The sequence below is a fragment of the Oncorhynchus tshawytscha genome, linkage group LG08, assembly GCF_018296145.1.
Source record: "Oncorhynchus tshawytscha isolate Ot180627B linkage group LG08, Otsh_v2.0, whole genome shotgun sequence".
Lineage (NCBI taxonomy): Eukaryota > Metazoa > Chordata > Actinopteri > Salmoniformes > Salmonidae > Oncorhynchus > Oncorhynchus tshawytscha.
This window is the reverse complement of record NC_056436.1, coordinates 83,443,912-83,469,906: the sequence shown is the minus strand read 5'-3', so window position 1 is coordinate 83,469,906 and position 25,995 is coordinate 83,443,912. Positions and strand designations below refer to the sequence as shown.

The 25,995-nt window shown below is 42.2% G+C and overlaps 1 protein-coding gene across 3 annotated transcripts in view; it reads left to right on the top strand.

The window, feature by feature from the left end:
- Positions 1-25,995, top strand: part of LOC112257051 (probable E3 ubiquitin-protein ligase MID2) — a 213,253-nt gene that overhangs the window by 117,358 nt on the left and 69,900 nt on the right. For all 3 annotated transcript variants that reach the window (XM_042326121.1, XM_042326119.1, XM_042326120.1), the window contains 2 exons: positions 1,474-1,569; positions 20,135-20,242. In XM_042326121.1, coding sequence (XP_042182055.1) covers positions 1,474-1,569; positions 20,135-20,242 — 204 coding nt within the window. The remainder of the gene's footprint in view (positions 1-1,473; positions 1,570-20,134; positions 20,243-25,995) is intronic.

Below are 25,995 nucleotides of genomic sequence, written 5' to 3'. Positions count from 1 at the left end.
GGTTTATTGGGGACTATAACCTGTAGTTCAGATGGTTTATTGGGGACTATAACCTGTAGTTCAGATGGTTTATTGGGGACTATAACCTGTAGTTCAGATGGTTTATTGGGGACTATAACCTGTAGTTCAGATGGTTTATTGGGGACTATAACCTGTAGTTCAGATGGTTTATTGGGGACTATAACCTGTAGTTCAGATGGTTTATTGGGACTATAACCTGTAGTTCAGGTGGTTTATTGGGGACTATAACCTGTAGTTCAGATGGTTTATTGGGGACTATAACCTGTAGTTCAGATGGTTTATTGGGGACTATAACCTGTAGTTCAGATGGTTTATTGGGGACTATAACCTGTAGTTCAGATGGATGGACTATAACCTTAGTTTGATGGTTCACTGGGGACTATAACCTGTAGTTCAGATGGTTTATTGAGGGACTATAACCTGTAGTTCAGATGGTTTATTGGGGACTATAACCTGTAGTTCAGATGGTTTATTGGGGACTATAACCTGTAGTTCAGATGGTTTATTGGGGACTATAACCTGTAGTTCAGATGGTTTATTGGGGGCTATAACCTGTAGTTCAGATGGTTTATTGGGGACTATAACCTGTAGTTCAGATGGTTTACTGGTGACTGTAACCTGTAGTTCAGATGGTTTATTGGGGGCTATAACCTGTAGTTCAGATGGTTCACTGGGGACTATAACCTGTAGTTCAGATGGTTTATTGGGTACTGTAACCTGTAGTTCAGATGGTTTACTGGGGACTATAACCTGTAGTTCAGATGGTTTATTGGGACTCTAACCTGTAGTTCAGATGGTTTATTGGGGACTATAACCTGTAGTTCAGATGGTTTATTGGGGACTATAACCTGTAGTTCAGATGGTTTATTGGGGACTGTAACCTGTAGTTCAGATGGTTTACTGGGGACTATAACCTGTAGTTCAGATGGTTTATTGGGGACTATAACCTGTAGTTGAGATGGTTTATTGGGGACTATAACCTGTAGTTCAGATGGTTTATTGGGACTATAACCTGTAGTTCAGGTGGTTTATTGGGGACTATAACCTGTAGTTCAGATGGTTTATTGGGGACTATAACCTGTAGTTCAGATGGTTTATTGGGGACTATAACCTGTAGTTCAGATGGTTTATTGGGGACTATAACCTGTAGTTCAGATGGTTTATTGGGGACTATACCCTGTAGTTCTGATGGTTCACTGGGGACTATAACCTGTAGTTCAGATGGTTTATTGGGGACTGTAACCTGTAGTTCAGATGGAAATGTAGAGAAATAACGGCCGATGTTCAGTGGTCAGAGACAATAGGATGGGCATCCACTGCACATGGCCAACGTTCCTGTTAGTGTGTTTTCCCCCTTTCGAGCAAAGCCAAATTAAAGGTGCATTTGGGTCTTTCTTCCTGGTACCCTTCTTTTATATCTCACTGGCCTGTTCCTCTGCCTGTCCCAAACAGCAAACCCTGGAGAACAACCTCACCAACCTGGTGAAGAGAAACAGTGAGCTGGAGAACCAGATGGCCAAACTCATCCAGATCTGTCAGCAGGTTGAGGTGAGTCTAGGGCTGTTTCTGTGACCGTGTTACCATGACCACAGTCAAATTCCATGTGACCGTGTTACCATGACCACAGTCAAATTCCATGTGACCGTGTTACCATGACCACAGTCAAATTCCATGTGACCGTGTTACCATGACCACAGTCAAATTCCATGTGACCGTGTTACCATGACCACAGTCAAATTCCATGTGACCGTTCGAGTCACATGCATTCACATGCACTCCTCTTATGCATTCTGGACATGATTTGGTATTACCCAACTCGCTTGCTAATGGTCTGGTACTCAGGCCTCTATTGTCCCTCCATCAGGTCCTAATGGTCTGGTACTCAGGGCTCTATTGTCCCTCCATCAGGTCCTAATGGTCTGGTACTCAGGGCTCTATTGTCCCTCCATCAGGTCCTAATGGTCTGGTACTCAGGGCTCTATTGTCCCTCCATCAGGTCCTAATGGTCTGGTACTCAGGGCTCTGTTGTCTCTCCATCAGGTCCTAATGGTCTGGTACTCAGGGCTCTATTGTCCCTCCATCAGGTCCTAATGGTCTGGTACTCAGGGCTCTATTGTCCCTCCATCAGGTCCTAATGGTCTGGTACTCAGGGCTCTGTTGTCTCTCCATCAGGTCCTAATGGTCTGGTACTCAGGGCTCTATTGTCCCTCCATCAGGTCCTAATGGTCTGGTACTCAGGGCTCTATTGTCCCTCCATCAGGTCCTAATGGTCTGGTACTCAGGGCTCTATTGTCCCTCTAACTGCTCTGACATCAACGCAAATGCCATCGAAAATCACATCAAACACTGATCGTTAAAACAGTATTGTGCTTTCAAAACTGACTGAGATGATCAATTTGAAGAAATAAGTTCAACAACAGGTTGAAACTGAGTGGAAACATGGTCTTTGGATGTTGTTGGAAATCCAAACACAAGGATATTGCCAGCGCTTTTTGAGGTGATAATTGAAGATGTTGCATGCAGAACATCCGAACGCATAAGAGTTTATGAATAGGCTTATCTGTGAGCCCAAGCCACCCACCCATCCCCCCCAATAGTCTATTGCATATTACGCACCGCAGATAAACATTAGAACCAACATAGATTGAATATGTCTTTGGGACATAATTGGTCTAGCCTATATTCCAAAATTGAACTAATTCTAGTAATGGCCTTTGAGTGTGGACTAGAGGTCGACCGATTTTGACTTTTCAAAGCCGATACCGATACTGATTATTGGAGGACCCCAAAAAAGCCAATACCGATTGATCGGCCGATTTTTAAAAATGTATTTATTTATTTGTAATAATGACAATTACAACAATACTGAATGAACACTTTTATTTTAACTTAATATAATACATCAATAAAATCTATTTAGCCTCAAATAAATAATGAAACATGTCAAATTTGGTTTAAATAATGCAAAAACAAAGTGTTGGAGAAGAAAGTAAAAGTGCAATATGTGCTATGTAAAGAAAGCTAACGTTTCAGTTCCTTGCTCAGAACATATGAAAGCTGGTGGTTCCTTTTAACATGAGTCTTCAATATTCCCAGGTAAGAAGTTTTAGGTTGTAGTTATTATAGGATTTATAGAACTATTTCTCTCTATACCATTTGTATTTCATATACCTTTGACTATTGGATGTTCTTATAGGCACTTTAGTATTGCCAGTGTAACAGTATAGCTTCCGTCCCTCTCCTCGCCCCAGGAACACATCCACAACAGTCACCCTCAAAATATCGTTCCCCATCTCTCAGCTACTTCAAGGTCTCAGAGCGAGTGACATCACCGATTGAAATGCTATTAGCATGCATCCCGCTAACTAGCTAGCCATTTCACATCGGTTACACCAGCCTCATCTCGGGAGTTGATAGGCTTGAAGTCATAAACAGCGCAATGCTTGAAGCACAGCGCGAAAGTGCTGTTTGGATGAATGCTTACGAGCCTGCTGCTGCCTACCACCGCTCAGTCGGACTGCTCTGTCAAATATCAAATCATAGACTTAATTATAACATAATAACTCACAGAAATACGAATGTTCCTGAAACAGTGGTTGATGCGTGGAATGAAATAAACCCAGACATTTATGAAATCTTGTGTGAAAGCAGAGTTTTTAATGGTTGCCACTGAATAGGGAAGTATCTATCTATCAGAGTAGCTTAATGTGTATATATAATACTAATATGTTTATTTCCCAGAGTAGCTTAATATGTGTATATAATACTAATATGTTTATAGGTGCTTATCTGGCATGATTGAAAAAACGAACACGCCTCCATTCGAGTGCATACGGGAGACATGTCATTTTTCCCCTGCCCTGTTCCTGCCTATTTGATAATGGACCATTATACTTTAAATCAAAACTAATTTGACATATTAGCAAAGATAAGATTAAATAGAGCATTGTCTGATGGGTGTGCGTCGTGCCTAAGAACAGCCCTTAGTCGTGGTATATTGGCCAAATACCACACCTCCTCGGGCCATATTGCTTAATTTAATTCTTCTTACTATAAAATCATATCTTTTAAAATAATGGCACAGGAATTATAAGCATATATTGTCTGCTAAATGAACAAGTCTACAGCCGATGGCACAGAGCATAGCCAGATAACATACAGTGGACCAACTCATATTCTGTTCTTCTGAAATTCATTTTCTTCCTATCATAATGTTTCTTTAGACCTGAATAAAATAAATCATGGATTTATTGTGATGGTGAATATTCAATAGATGTATTATGCTTTTTAATTTTTTTTAAAAATATTGCTGATTTTAATATTGCTGTTCCAAATGCGTCTTTTATGCGTGGCGGCTTTGAGATGCTAAACGTGTTTATGTTCATTCATGGTCAACTGGCATGCATTTGTATGACAGTAACTGTCTGACAAAATGTCATCACCTTCACAACCCTAGGTGATTATCTCAGTCAGATCTGTCAACAGGTAGAGGTGATTATCTCAGTCATATCTGTCAACAGGTAGAGGTGATTATCTAAGTCAGATCTGTCAACAGGTAGAGGTGATTATCTCAGTCAGATCTGTCAACAGGTAGAACAGGTAGAGGTGATTATCTCAGTCAGATCTGTCAACAGGTAGAGGTGATTCTCTCAGTCAGATCTGTCAAAAAGTAGAGGTGATTATCTCAGTCAGATCTGTCAACAGGTAGAGGTGATTATCTCAGTCATATCTGTCAACAGGTAGAGGTGATTATCTCAGTCAGATCTGTCAAAAGGGTAGAGGTGATTATCTCAGTCAAATCTGTCAACAGGTAGAGGTGAGTCAGTCAGTCAGATCTGTCAACAGGTAGAGGTGATTATCTCAGTCAGATCTGTCAACAGGTAGAGGTGATTATCTCAGTCAGATCTGTCAACAGGTAGAGGTGATTCTCTCAGTCAGATCTGTCAACAGGTAGAGGTGATTATCTCAGTCAGATCTGTCAACAGGTAGAGGTGATTATCTCAGTCATATCTGTCAACAGGTAGAGGTGATTATCTCAGTCATATCTGTCAACAGGTAGAGGTGATTATCTCAGTCAGATCTGTCAACAGGTAGAGGTGTCAGTCTCAGTCAGATCTGTCAACAGGTAGAGGTGATTATCTCAGTCAGATCTGTCAACAGGTAGAGGTGATTATCTCAGTCAGATCTGTCAACAGGTAGAGGTGATTATCTCAGTCAGATCTGTCAACAGGTGAAGGTGATTATCTCAGTCAGATCTGTCAACAGGTAGAGGTGATTCTCTCAGTCAGATCTGTCAAAAAGTAGAGGTGATTATCTCAGTCAGATCTGTCAACAGGTAGAGGTGAGTTAGTGAGTCAGATCTGTCAACAGGTGCTAATTATTACAAACATTCCCTGGGTTTGCAGATGGCTCTGGAACCAAAACAATGAAGTCCTTGATCTCATTCCAGTCAGATTCCACTGTTACATCAGGTTGACATTACATTATTTAATACGCCTTGCTTATTCCCTCTTACAGTGCTGACATTCCCCCAATTGCAAAATTTCACATCAGAGATACTGCTGGTAGGCATTTGAATGCAATGCATTGTGGAGAGGGGGGCTGGGGGGGGCTGGGAGGGGGGCTGTATAATCAATCGAGGGATATTGGTTTGTTAATGACATCTCAGGCTTCTAGAGTAGTGATGCTGCCAGCTGTCCAATATTAACCATCTCAGGCTTCTAGAGTAGTGATGCTGTCCAATATTTACCATCTCAGGCTTCTAGAGTAGTGATGCTGTCCAATATTTACCATCTCAGGCTTCTAGAGTAGTGATGCTGTCCAATATTTACCATCTCAGGCTTCTAGAGTAGTGATGCTGTCCAATATTTACCATCTCAGGCTTCTAGAGTAGTGATGCTGTCCAATATTTACCATCTCAGGCTTCTAGAGTAGTGATGCTGTCCAATATTTACCATCTCAGGCTTCTAGAGTAGTGAGGCTGTCAGCTGTCCAATATTTACCTCCTGAGTCTGAGGATGGGACCCACATGGCACCCTATTCCCTATATAGTGCACTACTTTTGACCAGGGCCCATAGGTAATAGGGGTGCCATTCAGTAATCTCAGAACTATTGAGAACCACACACTGAAATGATGCCTTTCCTTTGGACCTTGACTCTTAGAAAAGCCAGATGTTCTACCTCAAGACCGGAGGAAAAGAATGACATTCAAACGTTGTCGTGAGATCCTCTCCGTGCTTTCATACAGTGACCTTCCAGAAATGACCATCATCGTCACGCCTGGAAGAGGAGGAAGTTCTAGGACTGCTTGACCCCGAGTCTGACAAAATGGCCGCTGCGCTGCAGCTTATCGCAAGGCAAGGTTATTTCATAGTCATGAGATCTTCTCTGTACAGTCCCCCAGATCCAGAAGGTACAGTGTTATACAGAGCTGTGAGTGAGCCGCGGATCTCCCTTCCATCTGTCAAAGGTTAAGTGAAAAGCAAAACCAGGTTTAAAAAAAAACAAATGATGGTAACACCACAACGCTTCTGTTCAAAATGACCTACTGGTTGTGTGTATGTATTGACATACATGTGGAACTGATAGACACACACACACACACACACACACTACGTGTTAATGTTTTTTAAAACTTATTTCAACTTAAAAAACTATTTTGTCTGTAATGTATTTTTCGTTACGAGTCAGCCCCTCCAGTAAGACTAGCTGTCTCCATTGGCGTCGGCTGATGGGAATCCTAATAAATAAAATCAAAATAACCTTTGAAGAGGTGACAGCCATTATATCTAAAAACACATTTTAAAAAGGAGTTACTGTTACCTTAGAAACAGCTATTAGTTTAAAAAAAACTGTCACCATGAGAAACTTCACCTCACCTTGTTATAAAGAATGTTATTATTTCAGCACTCCAGCTTTGGAGTACATCAAAGATCTTGGAGTACATCAAAGGTCTTGGAGTACATCAAAGGTCTTGGAGTACATCAGGGTCTTGGAGTACATCAAAGAACTGCAAGCTTTGGAGTATATCAAAGGTCTTGGAGTACATCAAAGGTCTTGGAGTACATCAAAGGTCTTGGAGTACATCAAAGGTCTTGGAGTACATCAAAGGTCTTGGAGTACATCAAAGGTCTTGGAGTACATCAAAGGTCTTGGAGTACATCAAAGGTCTTGGAGTACATCAAAGGTCTTGGAGTACATCAGGGTCTTGGAGTACATCAAAGAACTGCAAGCTTTGGAGTATATCAAAGGTCTTGGAGTACATCAAAGATCTTGGAGTACATCAAGGTCTTGGAGTACATCAAAGAACTGCAAGCTTTGGAGTATATCAAAGGTCTTGGAGTACATCAAGGTCTTGGAGTACATCAAAGGTCTTGGAGTACATCAAAGGTCTTGGAGTACATCAAAGGTCTTGGAGTACATCAAAGGTCTTGGAGTACATCAAAGGTCTTGGAGTACATCAAAGGTCTTGGAGTACATCAAAGAACTGCAAGTGGCTGCAGGTTATCAGTCCTCACCTGTCTGTTGAGGAGTTATTTATCTCCCGGCCTGTTCCCAACAAGATCTTTCATTTCAGTTATATTCTCTCCCAGTCTGTTCCCAACGAGATCTTTCATTTCAGTTATATTCTCTCCCAGTCTGTTCCCGGTGAAGTCTTTGGTGATTTAAGTAGAGGGAGACAGGGCCACCTATACAGAGATATAGATCACTAGTCAGAGGGAGACAAGGTCAGATATACAGAGATATAGATCACTAGTCAGTGGGAGACAGGGTCAGCTATACAGAGATATAGATCTTGGAGACAGGGTCAGCTAACTGATATAGTTCACTAGTCAGAGGGAGACAGGGTCACCTATACATAGATATAGATCACTAGTCAGAGGGAGACAGGGTTATTTATAGATCACTAGTCAGAGGGAGACATTTCAGCTATACAAGATATTTCATAGTCAGAGGAGACAGGGTCAGCTCTACAGAGATATAGATCACTAGTCAGAGGGAGATCTTTCATTACAAAGATATAGATCACTAGTCAGAGGGAGACAGGGTCACCTATACAGTGATTAGATCAAGTCAGAGGGAGACAGGGTCAGTTATACAGAGATATAGATCACTAGTCAGAGGGAGACAGGGTCAGCTATACAGAGATATAGTTCACTAGTCAGAGGGAGACAGGGTCAGCTATACAGAGATATAGATCACTAGTCAGAGGGAGACAGGGTCAGCTATACAGAGATATAGATCACTAGTCAGAGGGAGACAGGGTCAGATATACAGAGATATAGATCACTAGTCAGAGGGAGACAGGGTCAGCTATACAGAGATATAGATCACTAGTCAGAGGGAGACAGGGTCAGCTATACAGAGATATAGTTCACTAGTCAGAGGGAGACAGGGTCAGCTATACAGAGATATAGATCACTAGTCAGAGGGAGACATTGTCAGCTATACAGAGATATAGATCACTAGTCAGAGGGAGACAGGGTCAGCTATACAAAGATATAGATCACTAGTCAGAGGGAGACAGGGTCACCTATACAGAGATATAGATCACTAGTCAGAGGGAGACACGGTCAGTTATACAGAGATATAGATCACTAGTCAGAGGGAGACAGGGTCACCTATACAGAGATATAGATCACTAGTCAGAGGAAGACAGGGTCAGCTATACAGAGATATAGATCACTAGTCAGAGGGAGACAGGGTCAGCTATACAGAGATATAGATCACTAGTCAGAGGGAGACATTGTCAGCTATACAGAGATATAGATCACTAGTCAGAGGGAGACAGGGTCAGCTATACAGAGATATAGATCACTAGTCAGAGGGAGACAGGGTCAGCTATACAGAGATATAAATCACTAGTCAGAGGGAGACAGGGTCAGCTATACAGAGATATAGTTCACTAGTCAGAGGGAGACAGGGTCACCTATACAGAGATATAGATCAGTGAGGAAGGATCTCTGTGTTATTGAGATCTACAGTTCAGCTGTTCATTCAGACCATCAGATTAAATTATAGAGAGGAAACTGTCCATAAAAAGTGTTTGTCTTCCCTCCACTTCCCCCCTGTCTCCCAACTGGTGTCCTCCTCCTCTGCCCACATACATATATGGCTCAGCAGCAATCTGTTCCTCTTGGATTCATAATTAATGAGTTAGCTATGCGACCGACTTGGCCGTGAAGAGAACGTGTTAAAACAAACTGTTAAAAGCTCATTATCAATGTAAAAAATGAATTGACTTATGGATGCTAGTTGCTAGCTATTCTCTGGTGTGATGTTTGTGTGAAACGCTTGGTTATTCTGAAGAGAAGCATAGTATACCTTGTGTTTTGGGTAATGCTAAGGCACTACGCTAATGAAAATAGGGTGTCTGTGTGTGTGTGTGTGTGTGTGTGTGTGTGTGTGTGTGTGTGTGTGTGTGCGTGTGTGTGTGTGTAGAGGGAGGGGTGTTTGTCTGTGTGGTGTTTGTCTGTGTGTGTCTGTGAGTGTGTCTGTGTGTATGTGTGTGTGTTTCTGTTTCTTCCCAGAAGCCTCCCTGCTAGGAGGAGATAGGAGAGTGCTTTGTCTCTGTTCTGTAACACTTCATGCAGGGAGAAAGGAGGGAGAAACACAGCTCACTAATAATGCATCACAACAACAGAGGGCTGACTGGCTGCATGGGGCTCTATACAGTTCTGGTGTGACCTGGATTTCTCTGTTGTTGCTGCGTTGCATACAGTTATCTCTCTCTCTCCAAGATGATATGATCAAAACCAGGACTGTCAATCTGCCGGTGGGTTCTATAGTGACGGCATAGCAACGCTGCCTTCAACTATATCTGCCTTCAACTATATCTGCCTTCAGCTATATCTGCCTTCAGCTATATCTGTCTTCAGCTATATCTGTCTTCAACTATATCTGTCTTCAGCTATATCTGCCTATATCTGTCTTCAGCTATATCTGTCTTCAACTATATCTGCCTTCAGCTATATCTGCCTTCAGCTATATCTGTCTTCAGCTATATCTGCTTTCAACTATATCTGCCTTCAATTATATCTGTCTTCAGCTATATCTGTCTTCAGCTATATCTGCCTTCAGCTATATCTGTCTTCAGCTATATCTGCTTTCAACTATATCTGTCTTCAACTATATCTGTCTTCAACTATATCTGCCTTCAACTATATCTGTCTTCAACTATATCTGTCTTCAACTATATCTGTCTTCTATATCTGTCTATATCTGCCTTCAGCTATATCTGCTTATATCTGTCTTCAGCTATATCTGCCTATATCTGCTTTCAACTATATCTGCCTTCAGCTATATCTGTCTATATCTGACTTCAGCTATATCTGTCTTCAGCTATATCTGTCTTCAACTATACCTGTCTTCAACTATATCTGTCTTCAACTATATCTGTCTTCAGCTATATCTGTCTATATCTGCCTTCAGCTATATCTGTCTTCAACTATATCTGTCTTCAACTATATCTGTCTTCAGCTATATCTGTCTTCAGCTATATCTGTCTATATCTGCCTTCAGCTATATCTGTCTTCAACTATACCTGTCTTCAGCTATATCTGCCTATATCTGTCTTCAACTATATCTGTCTTCAGCTATATCTGCCTTCAACTATATCTGTCTTCAGCTATATCTGTCTTCAGCTATATCTGTCTTCAACTATATCTGTCTTCAGCTATATCTGCCTATATCTGTCTTCAGCTATATCTGTCTTCAACTATATCTGTCTTCAGCTATATCTGTCTTCAGCTATATCTGTCTTCAACTATATCTGTCTTCAGCTATATCTGTCTTCAGCTATATTTGTCTTCAAATATATCTGTCTTCAACTATATCTGTCTTCAGCTATATCTGCTTTCAACTATATCTGCCTTCAACTATATCTGCCTTCAACTATATCTGCCTTCAGCTATATCTGTCTTCAACTATATCTGTCTTCAACTATATCTGTCTTCAGCTATATCTGTCTATATCTGCCTTCAACTATATCTGCCTTCAACTATATCTGCCTTCAACTATATCTGCCTTCAGCTATATCTGTCTTCAACTATATCTGCCTTCAGCTATATCTGTCTTCAGCTATATCTGTCTATATCTGCCTTCAGCTATATCTGTCTTCAGCTATATCTGCTTTCAACTATATCTGCCTTCAACTATATCTGTCTTCAACTATATTCTTCACTATATCTGTCTTCAGCTATATCTGTCTTCAGCTATATCTGTCTATATCTGCCTTCAGCTATATCTGCTTTCAACTATATCTGCTTTCAACTATATATCAATTATATCTGCCTTCTATATCTGTCTTCAAATATATCTGTCTTCAACTATATCTGTCTTCAGCTATATCTGCTTTCAACTATATCTGCCTTCAACTATATCTGCCTTCAACTATATCTGCCTTCAGCTATATCTGTCTTCAACTATATCTGTCTTCAACTATATCTGTCTTCAGCTATATCTGTCTATATCTGCCTTCAGCTATATCTGCTTATATCTGTCTTCAGCTATATCTGCCTATATCTGCTTTCAACTATATCTGCCTTCAGCTATATCTGCCTTCAGCTATATCTGTCTTCAACTATACCTGTCTTCAGCTATATCTGTCTATATCTGACTTCAGCTATATCTGTCTTCAGCTATATCTGTCTTCAGCTATATCTGTCTTCAACTATACCTGTCTTCAACTATATCTGTCTTCAACTATATCTGTCTTCAGCTATATCTGTCTTCAGCTATATCTGTCTTCAGCTATATCTGCCTATATCTGCCTTCAGCTATATCTGTCTTCAGCTATATCTGCCTTCAACTATATCTGTCTTCAGCTATATCTGTCTTCAGCTATATCTGTCTATATCTGCCTTCAACTATATCTGCCTTCAGCTATATCTGTCTTCAGCTATATCTGTCTATATCTGCCTTCAACTATATCTGTCTCCAACTATACCTGTCTCCAACTATATCTGTCTTCAACTAAATCAAATCAAATCAAATTTTATTTGTCACATACACATGGTTAGCAGATGTTAATGCGAGTGTAGCGAAATGCTTGTGCTTCTAGTTCCGACAATGCAGTAATAACGAGCAAGTAATCTAACTAACAATTCCAAAAAAAACTACTGTCTTATACACAGTGTAAGGGGATAAAGAATATGTACATAAGGATATATGAATGAGTGATGGTACAGAGCAGCATAGGCAAGATACAGTAGATGATATTACAGTATATACATATGAGATAAGTTTAAACCAAGTGGCATAGTTAAAGTGGCTAGTGATACATGTATACATAAGGATGCAGTCGATGATATAGAGTACAGTATGTATGCATATGAGATGAACAATGTAGGGTAAGTAACATTATATAAGGTAGCATTGTTTAAAGTGGCTAGTGATATATTTACATCATTTCCCATCAATTCCCATGATTAAAGTGGCTGGAGTAGAGTCAGTGTCATTGACAGTGTGTTGGCAGTAGCCACTCAATGTTAGTGGTGGCTGTTTAACAGGAGGCTGAACTATATCTGCCTTCAGCTATAGTTTGACAGATACCCTCATTTATAAGCTGATGAGTGTTTTTCTCCAGAGCTATTTATTTCTCCGTTTTTTTTCTTTAACAATAGTTTGAATGTATCTTGGTTTTGTCTGTGTGTTTAGGTTAGATTGTGTTGGTAGTATAATCAACTTGGTGATGTGTACAGTACGCTGAGTGTTTAGTTGACATATGCCACAGCCATCCATATTTTAACAGATCTCATTGGTCTTTTTGCTGGGGAGTGCAGGACAGGACAGGGAGGTCTCTAGTGACTTGTGGATGTGCACTTAGCCACTTTCTATATTCTGAATCTTGTTTAATCTGTCAGGCTGGAGGAGAGACCAGCACTAATCACTGCTATGACGAACATCAGCCTCTCACCATGAATCCTTCACTCCTCTCCGGCTCCTCTCCGTTCTGCTCGCGTTTAAAAGGCCCAGTCCGCAATTTAAAAAAACAACTAAACAAAACAGCAGCTCCCCCACTTATTTTCTTTTTATATAAATCAATTGGGATACATCATTGATTTAAATGATCAAGAACGGCTTTAAATAATCACAGAGTGGGCCTTGAAAAGAACCCAGGCCCTCATTCTGTTATCTGGGGTTGCGTGCTGTTTCCTTTGTACTCTCTTTCACCTTTTATATAGCAGTCTTTCAGCACTTCACACAACACAGTGGGATACCAGGTGTCCCCCCCTCCTCCCCCCTCTGTCTCCCTGTGTGTGAGTAGATATCAGTGTTTTCACTGAGACGTGTTGCTACTGCTGTTGTGGTTTAATGAGAGAGCTGAAATCATCAATAAAACATGATACGCCCCAGCCAGCGGGTGTTGTCTGTCTGTGTGTGTGTGTGCGTGCGTGCGTGTTTGTATGTGTACATGCGCAATTGCAGGCATGTGAGAGAGAGAGAGTGTGTGTGTGTGTGTGTGTGTGTGTCTGTGTGTGTGTGTGTGTGTGTGTGTGTGTGTGTGTATGTGTACATGCGCAATTGCAGGCATGTGTGAGAGAGAGAGAGAGAGAGAGTGTGTGTCTGAGTGTGTGTGTGTGTGTCTGTGTGTGTGTCTCTGTGTGTGTGTGTGTGTGTGTCTGTGTGTGTGTGTGTGTGTGTCTGTGTGTGTGTGTGTGTGCGCGTGTACCCGTGTATGTGTGTGTAGGCATATAAGAGAGAGACCTTGCTGGAGAAGATATGAGAGAACATGATATAGATATAGAGTGATGAGAGGACAGACAGACAGACAGACAGACAGACAGACAGACAGACAGACAGACAGACAGTATTAGGCCCCCGACAACAACAACAAATATTGCTGACCGAAAGACGTCTGTTCTTTCGACCAATCGTTTGGTTGAAATTTTAAAAAGTGTTTAATAAAATCAACGATATATGACACAAGAGAACGGGGCTTGTGGTAATGGCTGGAGCGGAATCAGTGGAATGGTATCAAATACATCATACACATGGTTTCCACGGTTTCCAGTTGTTTGATGACATTCCATTCGCTTCGTTCCAGACGTTATTATGAGCCGTCCTCCCCTCAGCAGCCTTCACTGATACATGCATTGAGCTTGTCTGATGATTTAAGCACACTGTTGGAAGAAATAAGACACACATGACTCAAGAGGGAGCCAGAGATCAAGATAACCAGAAGAGAAAAGCCTTACCCTTATCCCTGACCGGACCATCCTCGTCCTGCTCCTGCTGGCTTTCAACACATTCTGCCATTACTCTCCTGAAGTTGCCTGTAATAGGCTACACGAGGAGTCGGCAACTTTTCTCATGTTGAATGCCGATGTTTCTTACCATTTCTACCCGATCTGCATGCCAGTTATGGTTTTCATATGCACATTTCCGTGGAACAGTTTTATTTAAATTTATAATAACGTTTTCAGTATTTTCAAAATCATTTTCATGTGGTTAATCAAAATTCTATCCAAATCTAAAGGAAAATGACACAAACCTAAAAAGTTACTTCTATTGTCATTACCAACTGTGTAAAGCCTATAAATAAAACATTGCAGATAGAAAATATCCTGATAAAAATAAATATCCTATAAATCACATTGGCCACACATGGCCTGTCTGCACCCAACTTGAAACATTGTATCAACTATTAACTTTGATAAGGCTTGAATCTTTCACTAGCAAATAAAATATTCTGCCAGTGAATTTGGGACAGACACAGCTGTGGGCTATTTGCGCAAGAAATAAGAAGTAATATAGTAGGCCTATTTTATGATGTTTCCACTGGATCAGAGCCTGACATTTAACCTTGAGTGGTTATGGAAAGGAAGAGACCTGGAAAGATTGTTCAAATACATTGAGGAACTATTGTCATTCTCAATGGATGTAAAAACACACTTTGTTTACTTGATGTTTGAGGTGAAGAAAACTATTACATTGAGAAGCTCCACAGCTCATTAGTGGTTAAGCCAATCAGAAATACTATCAGATCCCCAAATGGGCACATTTATATGTCTACATTTGCGAGCAGGCCAGGTAGCCTATAGTCCTGCTTCTATGTGTAAATCAGGCCAGGTAACCTAAATCAGGCCAGGTAACCTGTAGGCTTGCTTATGTGTAAAGGCCAGGTAACCAGGTAACCTAAATCAGGCCAGGTAACCTGTAGTCCTACTTCTATGTGTAAATCAGGCCAGGTAAAGGCCCTAGTCAGGCCAGGTAACCTAGTCCTGCTTCTATGTGTAAACCAGGCCAGGTAACCTATAGTCATCTAAATCAGGCCAGGTAACCTATAGTCCTACTTCTATGTGTACATCAGGCCAGGTAACCTATAGTCCTACTTATATGTGTACATCAGGCCAGGTAGCCTATAGGCCTACTTCTATGTGTTTATTTAATCCATTTTAGAATTAGGCTGTAACGTAACAAAATGTGGAAAAAGTCAAGGGGTCTGAATACTTTCCAAATGCACTGACTGTAGAAGTTAGGTTCCTAGAGAGGTCACAATATAGGACATACAGTTGAAGTCGGAAATGTACATACACCTTAGCCAAATACATTTAAATTCAGGTTTTCACAATTCCTGACATTTAATCAAAGTAAAAAATTCCCTGTCTTAGGTCAGTTAGGATCACCACTTTATTTTAAGAATGTGAAATGTCAGCTTTTATTTCTTTCATCACATTCCTAGTAGGTCAGAAGTTTACATACACTCAATTAGTATTTGGTAGCATTGCCTTTGACCTGGTTAACTTGGGTCAACCATTTTGGGTAGTCTTCCACAAGCTTCCTACAATAAGTTGTGTGAATTTTGGCCCATTCCTCCTGACAGAGCTGGTGTAACTGAGTCAGGTTTGTAGGCCTCCTTGCTCGCACACGCTTTTTCAGTTCTGCCCACACATCATTTTCTATAGGATGAGGTCAGGGCTTTGTGATGGCCACTCCAATACCTTGACTTTGTTGTCCTTAAGCCATTTTGCCTCAACTTTGGAAGTATGCTTGGGGTCATTGTCCATTTGGAAGACCCAATTGCGACCAAGCTTTAACTTCCTGACTGATGCCTTGAGATCTTGCTTCAATATATCCACATAATTTTTCTGCCTCATGATGCCATATATTTTGTGAAGTGCACCAGTCCCTCCTGCAGCAAAGCACCCCCACAACATGATGCTGCCAACCCCGTGCTTCACGGTTGGGATGGTGTTCTTTGGCTTGCAAGCCTCCCCCTTTTTTCCCCCAAACATAACAATGGTCATTATGGCCAAACAGTTCTATTTTTGTTTCATCAGACCAGAGGACATTTCTCCAAAAAGTACAATCTTTGTCCCCATGTGCAGTTGCAAATCGTAGTCTAGCTTTTTTATGGCGGTTTTGGAGCAGTGGCTTCTTCCTTGCTGAGTGGCCTTCAGGTTATGTCGATATAGGACTCGTTTTAATGTGGATATAGATACTTTTGTACCTGTTTTCTACAGCATCACAAGGTCCTTTGCTGTTGTTCTGGGATTGATTTGCACCCTTCGCACCAAAGTACGTTCATCTCTAGGAGACAGAATGCGTCTCCTCCCTGAGCGGTATGATCGCTGCGTGGTCCCATGGTGTTTGTACTTGCGTACTATTGTTTGTACAGATGAACGTGGTACCTTCAAGGGGGTGGGAAATTCCTCCCAGGGATGAACCAGACTTCTGGAGGTCTACAATTGTTTTTCTGAGGACTTGGCTGATTTATTTTGATTTGCCCATGATGTCAAGCAAAGAGGCAGTGAGTTTGAAGTTAGGCCTTAAAATACATCCACAGGTACACCTCCAATTGACTCAAATGATGTCAATTAGCCTATCAAAAGCTTCTAAAGCTATGACATCATTTTCTGGAATTTTCCAAGCTGTTTAAAGGCGCAGTCAATTTAGTGTATGTAATCATTCTGACCCACTGGAATTGTGATTACCGTGAATTTTTGTGAAATAATCTGTCTGTTGGAATTGTTGGAAAAATAAATTGTGTCATGCACAAAGTAGATGTCCTGTGACTTGCCAAAACTATAGTTTGTTAACAAGAAATGTGTGGAGTGGTTGAAAAACGAGTTTTAATGACTCCAACCTAAGTGGATATAAACTAGTTTTAATGACTCCAACCTAAGTGGATATAAACTAGTTTTAATGACTCCAACCTAAGTGGATATAAACTAGTTTTAATAACTCCAACCTAAGTGGATGTAAACTAGTTTTAACGACTCCAACCTAAGTGGATGTAAACTAGTTTTAACGACTCCAACCTAAGTGGATGTAAACTAGTTTTAACGACTCCAACCTAAGTGGATGTAAACTAGTTTTAACGACTCCAACCTAAGTGGATGTAAACTAGTTTTAATGACTCCAACCTAAGTGGATATAAACTAGTTTTAATGACTCCAACCTAAGTGGATGTAAACTAGTTTTAATGACTCCAACCTAAGTGGATGTAAACTAGTTTTAATGACTCCAACCTAAGTGGATATAAACTAGTTTTAATGACTCCAACCTAAGTGGATGTAAACTAGTTTTAATGACTCCAATCAAAGTGGATATAAACTAGTTTTAATGACTCCAACCTAAGTGGATATAAACTAGTTTTAATGACTCCAACCTAAGTGGATGTAAACTAGTTTTAACGACTCCAACCTAAGTGGATGTAAACTAGTTTTAACGACTCCAACCTAAGTGGATATAAACTAGTTTTAACGACTCCAACCTAAGTGGATGTAAACTAGTTTTAACGACTCCAACCTAATTGGATGTAAACTAGTTTTAACGACTCCAACCTAAGTGGATGTAAACTAGTTTTAACGACTCCAACCTAAGTAGATGTAAACTAGTTTTAACGACTCCAACCTAAGTGGATGTAAACTAGGTTTTAATGACTCCAACCTAAGTGGATGTAAACTAGTTTTAACGACTCCAACCTCAGTGGATGTAAACTAGTTTTAATGACTCCAACCTAAGTGGATATAAACTAGTTTTAATGACTCCAACCTAAGTGGATGTAAACTAGTTTTAATGACTCCAACCTAAGTGGATATAAACTAGTTTTAATGACTCCAACCTAAGTGGATGTAAACTAGTTTTAATGACTCCAACCTAAGTGGATGTAAACTAGTTTTAATGACTCCAACCTAAGTGGATGTAAACTAGTTTTAATGACTCCAACCTAAGTGGATGTAAACTAGTTTTAACGACTCCAACCTAATTGGATGTAAACTAGTTTTAACGACTCCAACCTAAGTGGATATAAACTAGTTTTAACGACTCCAACCTAAGTGGATGTAAACTAGTTTTAATGACTCCAACCTAAGTGGATGTAAACTTCCGACTTCAACTGTGTGTAAATGTGATATTTCAATTTTTTATTTTGAATTAAATTAGCAAACCTAAAAACCTGTTTTTCCTTTGTCATTATGGGGTACTGTGTGTAGATTGATGAGGAAAAAATACAATTGAATCCATTTTAGAATAACTCTGTAACGTAACAAAATGTGGGAAAAGCCATGGGGTCTGAATACTTTCTGAATGCACTGCATCCCTGAGCATTGGGCACAAGTGAGGATGTATCCCTGGTTCAGATGATAATGTATCCCTGGTTCAGATGATAATGTATCCCTGGTTCAGATGATAATGTATCCCTGGTTCAGATGATAATGTATCTCTGGTTCAGATGATAATGTATCCCTGGTTCAGATGATAATGTATCTCTGGTTCAGATGATAATGTATCCCTGGTTCAGATGATAATGTATCTCTGGTTCAGATGATAATGTATCTCTGGTTCAGATGATAATGTATCCCTGGTTCAGATGATAATGTATCCCTGGTTCAGATGATAATATATCTCTGGTTCAGATGATAATGTATCCCTGGTTCATATGATAATGTATCTCTGGTTCAGATGATAATGTATCCCTGGTTCAGATGATAATATATCTCTGGTTCAGATGATAATGATGTATCTCTGGTTCACATGATAATGTATCTCTGGTTCAGATGATAACGATGTATCCCTGGTTCAGATGATAATGTATCCCTGGTTCAGATGATAATGTATCTCTGGTTCAGACGATAATGATGTATCTCTGGTTCAGATGATAATGTATCCCTGGTTCAGATGATAATGTATCCCTGGTTCAGATGATAATGTATCTCTGGTTCAGATGATAATGTATCCCTGGTTCGGTGTTTCAGTAGGGTGTAGGCAGTAGGATGAGATTTGGTGACACAGGGAATATGAGAAGATTATTCTGCCTAGTGGATCTGTGTGGTGAATCCGTCATGTTGCTGTGCAGTGATCCACAGTTATGTTTGAGCATTGCGTCCATCCTTGTTGATTACCGACCTCCGTTAATAAGATGCCTCTTATGGAATTAATGGGGTTTGTGTGTGTGTGTGTGTGTGTGTGTGTGTGATTAACACATTTAAGTGGATCTTACTGCTATAATGAGCTTTGTGGAGTGATGATCAGTGTTCGGAGGTGTTATGTATCCCTGGTGAACAGTTTTAGACTGCAGTTTGATACGGAGTCACAACCCTGTAATAATGAGAAAATCCCCTTTTTAAAGTTCACAGAATAGCACATTCTAATCACACATTTATAACGATTCTGTCAAAAGAAATCATGTTTATACCTGAACATGTGTTACCAAAAACCGCAGATGGCAAATGTAACTTTCTACATGAAGCTTGGGTGAAGTCTCGGCTATCACTGAACAGTATTGTGTTGATCTGAACTCTGTGTAATTGTTTGTGTTGGCCAGCGTATTAAAGCCTACCTCAGGTGAACACAGCTGTTGACATGGTCTCAGCTAGAGTGTTGTTGTTGGAACTCTGTGTAAGTGTTTATGTTGGCCAGTGTATTAAAGCCTTTTCTCAGGTGAACACAGCCATTGACAAGGTCTCAGCTACAGTGTTGTTGTTGTTGTGGTTTGAACTCTGTGTAAGTGTTTGTGTTGGCAAGCGTATTAAAGCTTACCTCAGGTGAACACAGCCATTGACGAGGTCTCAGCTACAGTGTTGTGGCTGTTGTTGTTATTTTTTAAACCCTGTGTTAGTGTTTGTTTGGACACCGTGTTAAAGTGTGCTGTGCTTCTGTCCCCAGGTGAACACAGCGATGCACGAGGCCAAGCTAGTGGAGGAGTGTGATGAGCTTGTAGAGATCATACGCCAGAGGAAACAGATCATCGCTGTCAAGATCAAGGAGTCCAAGGTACAGTTGTCTTCTACACACTAACCCTTAATACTATACTGGACCCCTATGGTCCAAGGTACAGTAGTCTTCTACACACTAACCCTTAATACTATACTGGACCGCTATGGTTCAAGGTACAGTAGTCTTCTACACACTAACCCTTAATACTATACTGGACCCCTATGGTCCAAGGTACAGTAGTCTTCTACACACTAACCCTTAATACTATACTGGACCCCTATGGTTCAAGGTACAGTAGTCTTCTACACACTAACCCTTAATACTATACTGGACCCCTATGGTTCAAGGTACAGTAGTCTTCTACACACTAACCCTTAATATAATACTCAACCCCTATGGTTCAAGGAACGGTACTCCCTGGCTGAGTCTCAAACCATACTCTTCCTCTGGCTGAGTCTCAAACCATACTCTTCCTCTGGCTGAGTCTCAAACCATACTCTTCCTCTGGCTGAGTCTCAAACCATACTCTTCCTCTGGCTGAGTCTCAAACCATACTCTTCCTCTGACTGTGTCTCAAACCATACTCTTCCTCTGGCTGAGTCTCAAACCATACTCTTCCTCTGGCTGAGTCTCAAACCACACTCTTCCTCTGGCTGAGTCTCAAACCACACTCTTCCTCTGGCTGAGTCTCAAACCATACTCTTCCTCTGGCTGTGTCTCAAACCATACTCTTCCTCTGGCTGAGTCTCAAACCATACTCTTCCTCTGGCTGTGTCTCAAACCACACTCTTCCTCTGGCTGAGTCTCAAACCATACTCTTCCTCTGGCTGAGTCTCAAACCATACTCTTCCTCTGGCTGAGTCTCAAACCATACTCTTCCCCTGGCTGAGTCTCAAACCATACTCTTCCTCTGGCTGAGTCTCAAACCATACTCTTCCACTGGTTGAGTTTCATACCATACTCTTCCTCTGGCTGAGTCTCAAACCATACTCTTCCTCTGGATGTGTCTCAAACCACACTCTTCCTCTGGCTGAGTCTCAAACCACACTCTTCCTCTGGCTGAGTCTCAAACCATATTCTTCCTCTGGCTGAGTCTCAAACCACACTCTTCCTCTGGCTGAGTCTCAAACCATACTCTTCCTCTGGCTGAGTCTCAAACCATACTCTTCCTCGGGCTGCGTCTCAAACCATACTCTTCCTCTGGCTGAGTCTCAAACCATACTCTTCCTCTGGCTGAGTCTCAAACCATACTCTTCCTCTGACTTTGTCTCAAACCATACTCTTCCTCTGACTTTGTCTCAAACCATACTCTTCCTCTGGCTGAGTCTCAAACCACACTCTTCCTCTGACTGAGTCTCAAACCATACTCTTCCTCTGACTGAGTCTCATACCATACTCTTCCTCGGGCTGCGTCTCAAACCATACTCTTCCTCGGGCTGCGTCTCAAACCATACTCTTCCTCTGGCTGCGTCTCAAACCATACTCTTCCTCTGGCTGAGTCTCAAACCATACTCTTCCTCTGGCTGAGTCTCAAACCACACTCTTCCTCTGGCTGAGTCTCAAACCATACTCTTCCTCTGGCTGTGTCTCAAACCATACTCTTCCTCTGGCTGAGTCTCAAACCATACTCTTCCTCTGGCTGAGTCTCAAACCATACTCTTCCTCTGGCTGAGTCTCAAACCATACTCTTCCTCTGGCTGAGTCTCAAACCATACTCTTCCTCTGGCTGAGTCTCAAACCATACTCTTCCTCTGGCTGAGTCTCAAACCATACTCTTCCTCTGGCTGAGTCTCAAACCATACTCTTCCACTGGTTGAGTTTCAAACCATACTCTTCCTCTGGCTGAGTCTCAAACCATACTCTTCCTCTGGATGTGTCTCAAACCACACTCTTCCTCTGGCTGAGTTTCAAACCATACTCTTCCTCTGGCTGAGTCTCAAACCATACTCTTCCTCTGGCTGAGTCTCAAACCATACTCTTCCCTGGCTGAGTCTCAAACCATACTCTTCCTCTGGCTGTGTCTCAAACCACACTCTTCCCTGGCTGAGTCTCAAACCATAATCTTCCTCTGGCTGAGTCTCAAACCATACTCTTCCTCTGGCTGAGTCTCAAACCATACTCTTCCTCTGGCTGAGTCTCAAACCATACTCTTCCCTGGCTGAGTCTCAAACCATACTCTTCCTCTGGATGTGTCTCAAACCACACTCTTCCCCTGGCTGAGTCTCAAACCATACTCTTCCTCTGGCTGAGTCTCAAACCATACTCTTCCACTGGTTGAGTTTCATACCATACTCTTCCTCTGGCTGAGTCTCAAACCATACTCTTCCTCTGGATGTGTCTCAAACCACACTCTTCCTCTGGCTGAGTCTCAAACCATACTCTTCCTCTGGCTGAGTCTCAAACCACACTCTTCCTCTGGCTGAGTCTCAAACCATACTCTTCCTCTGGCTGAGTCTCAAACCATACTCTTCCTCTGGCTGTGTCTCAAACCACACTCTTCCTCTGGCTGCGTCTCAAACCATACTCTTCCTCTGGCTGCGTCTCAAACCATACTCTTCCTCTGGCTGCGTCTCAAACCATACTCTTCCTCTGACTGAGTCTCAAACCATACTCTTCCTCTGACTGAGTCTCAAACCATACTCTTCCTCTGACTGAGTCTCATACCATACTCTTCCTCGGGCTGCGTCTCAAACCATACTCTTCCTCGGGCTGCGTCTCAAACCATACTCTTCCTCTGGCTGCGTCTCAAACCATACTCTTCCTCTGACTGAGTCTCAAACCATACTCTTCCTCTGGCTGAGTCTCAAACCATACTCTTCCTCTGGCTGAGTCTCAAACCATACTCTTCCTCTGGCTGAGTCTCAAACCATAATCTTCCTCTGACTGAGTCTCAAACCATACTCTTCCTCTGGCGGAGTCTCAAACCATACTCTTCCTCTGGCTGAGTCTCAAACCACACTCTTCCTCTGGCTGAGTCTCAAACCATACTCTTCCTCTGGCTGAGTCTCAAACCATACTCTTCCTCTGGCTGAGTCTCAAACCATACTCTTCCACTGGTTGAGTTTCATACCATACTCTTCCTCTGGCTGAGTCTCAAACCATACTCTTCCTCTGGATGTGTCTCAAACCACACTCTTCCTCTGGCTGAGTCTCAAACCATTCTCTTCCTCTGGATGTGTCTCAAACCACACTCTTCCTCTGGCTGAGTCTCAAACCATACTCTTCCTCTGGCTGAGTCTCAAACCACACTCTTCCTCTGGATGTGTCTCAAACCATACTCTTCCTCTGGATGCATCTCAAACCACACTCTTCCTCTGGCTGAGTCTCAAACCACACTCTTCCTCTGGCTGAGTCTCAAACCATACTCTTCCTCTGGCTGAGTCTCAAACCACACTCTTCCTCTGGCTGAGTCTCAAACCACACTCTTCCTCTGGCTGAGTCTCAAACCATACTCTTCCTCTGGCTGTGTCTCAAACCACACTCTTCCTCTGGCTGAGTCTCAAACCATACTCTTCCTCTGGCTGAGTCTCAAACCATACTCTTCCTCTGGCTGAGTCTCAAACCATACTCTTCCCTGGCTGAGTCTCAAACCATACTCTTCCTCTGGCTGAGTCTCAAACCATACTCTTCCACTGGTTGAGTTTCAAACCATACTCTTCCTCTGGCTGAGTCTCAAACCATACTCTTCCTCTGGATGTGTCTCAAACCACACTCTTCCTCTGGCTGAGTCTCAAACCACACTCTTCCTCTGGCTGAGTCTCAAACCATATTCTTCCTCTGGCTGAGTCTCAAACCATACTCTTCCACTGGTTGAGTTTCATACCATACTCTTCCTCTGGCTGAGTCTCAAACCACACTCTTCCTCTGGCTGAGTCTCAAACCACACTCTTCCTCTGGCTGAGTCTCAAACCATACTCTTCCTCGGGCTGCGTCTCAAACCATACTCTTCCTCGGGCTGCGTCTCAAACCATACTCTTCCTCTGGCTGCGTCTCAAACCATACTCTTCCTCTGACTGAGTCTCAAACCATACTCTTCCTCGGGCTGCGTCTCAAACCATACTCTTCCTCTGGCTGTGTCTCAAACCATACTCTTCCTCTGGCTGAGTCTCAAACCACACTCTTCCTCTGGATGTGTCTCAAACCACACTCTTCCTCTGGCTGAGTCTCAAACGATACTCTTCCTCTGGCTGAGTCTCAAACCATACTCTTCCTCGGGCTGCGTCTCAAACCATACTCTTCCTCTGGCTGTGTCTCATACCATACTCTTCCTCTGGCTGAGTCTCAAACCACACTCTTCCTCTGACTGAGTCTCATACCATACTCTTCCTCTGGCTGAGTCTCAAACCATACTCTTCCTCTGGCTGCGTCTCAAACCATACTCTTCCTCTGACTGAGTCTCAAACCATACTCTTCCTCTGGCTGAGTCTCAAACCACACTCTTCCTCTGGCTGAGTCTCAAACCATACTCTTCCTCTGGCTGAGTCTCAAACCACACTCTTCCTCTGGCTGAGTCTCAAACCACACTCTTCCTCTGGCTGAGTCTCAAACCATACTCTTCCTCTGGCTGTGTCTCAAACCATACTCTTCCTCTGGCTGAGTCTCAAACCATACTCTTCCTCTGGCTGTGTCTCAAACCACACTCTTCCTCTGGCTGAGTCTCAAACCATACTCTTCCTCTGGCTGAGTCTCAAACCATACTCTTCCTCTGGCTGAGTCTCAAACCATACTCTTCCCTGGCTGAGTCTCAAACCATACTCTTCCTCTGGCTGTGTCTCAAACCACACTCTCTTCCTCTGGCTGAGTCTCAAACCATACTCTTCCTCTGGCTGAGTCTCAAACCATACTCTTCCTCTGGCTGAGTCTCAAACCATACTCTTCCCTGGCTGAGTCTCAAACCATACTCTTCCTCTGGCTGAGTCTCAAACCATACTCTTCCATTGGTTGAGTTTCAAACCATACTCTTCCTCTGGCTGAGTCTCAAACCATACTCTTCCACTGGTTGAGTTTCATACCATACTCTTCCTCTGGCTGAGTCTCAAACCATACTCTTCCACTGGTTGAGTTTCATACCATACTCTTCCCCTGGCTGAGTCTCAAACCATACTCTTCCTCTGGCTGAGTCTCAAACCATACTCTTCCACTGGTTGAGTTTCAACCATACTCTTCCTCTGGCTGAGTCTCAAACCATACTCTTCCTCTGGATGTGTCTCAAACCACACTCTTCCTCTGGATGTGTCTCAAACCATACTCTTCCTCTGGATGTGTCTCAAACCACACTCTTCCTCTGGATGTGTCTCAAACCACACTCTTCCTCTGGCTGAGTCTCAAACGATACTCTTCCTCTGGCTGAGTCTCAAACCATACTCTTCCTCTGGCTGAGTCTCAAACCATACTCTTCCTCTGGCTGAGTCTCAAACCATACTCTTCCTCTGGCTGAGTCTCAAACCATACTCTTCCTCTGGCTGAGTCTCAAACCATACTCTTCCTCTGGCTGCGTCAGAAGTGACACCCTATTCCCTACCGAAGTCTTCAAAACGGGCCGTTTGTTTACCATCTTCCAAGAGGTTTCGATAGAAGAAGTGAGTGGTGTCTTCAGTCTCTCCTACTACACACATTAAAAGCTGGATCTGATGTGTGTGCCAGCCTGTCCGAGTCACGGAGACGTTGTAGGTGGCAGTTAAAACACTGCATTCACAACGTGTCACTGCAACTGCCACAGTGAGAGAGGGAAGGGGGACTTGTCACACAGCCTGTCACGACACTCCACGGGTGACATCAGAAAAACTGAAGATTGCAAGGTGTCGTCTGAG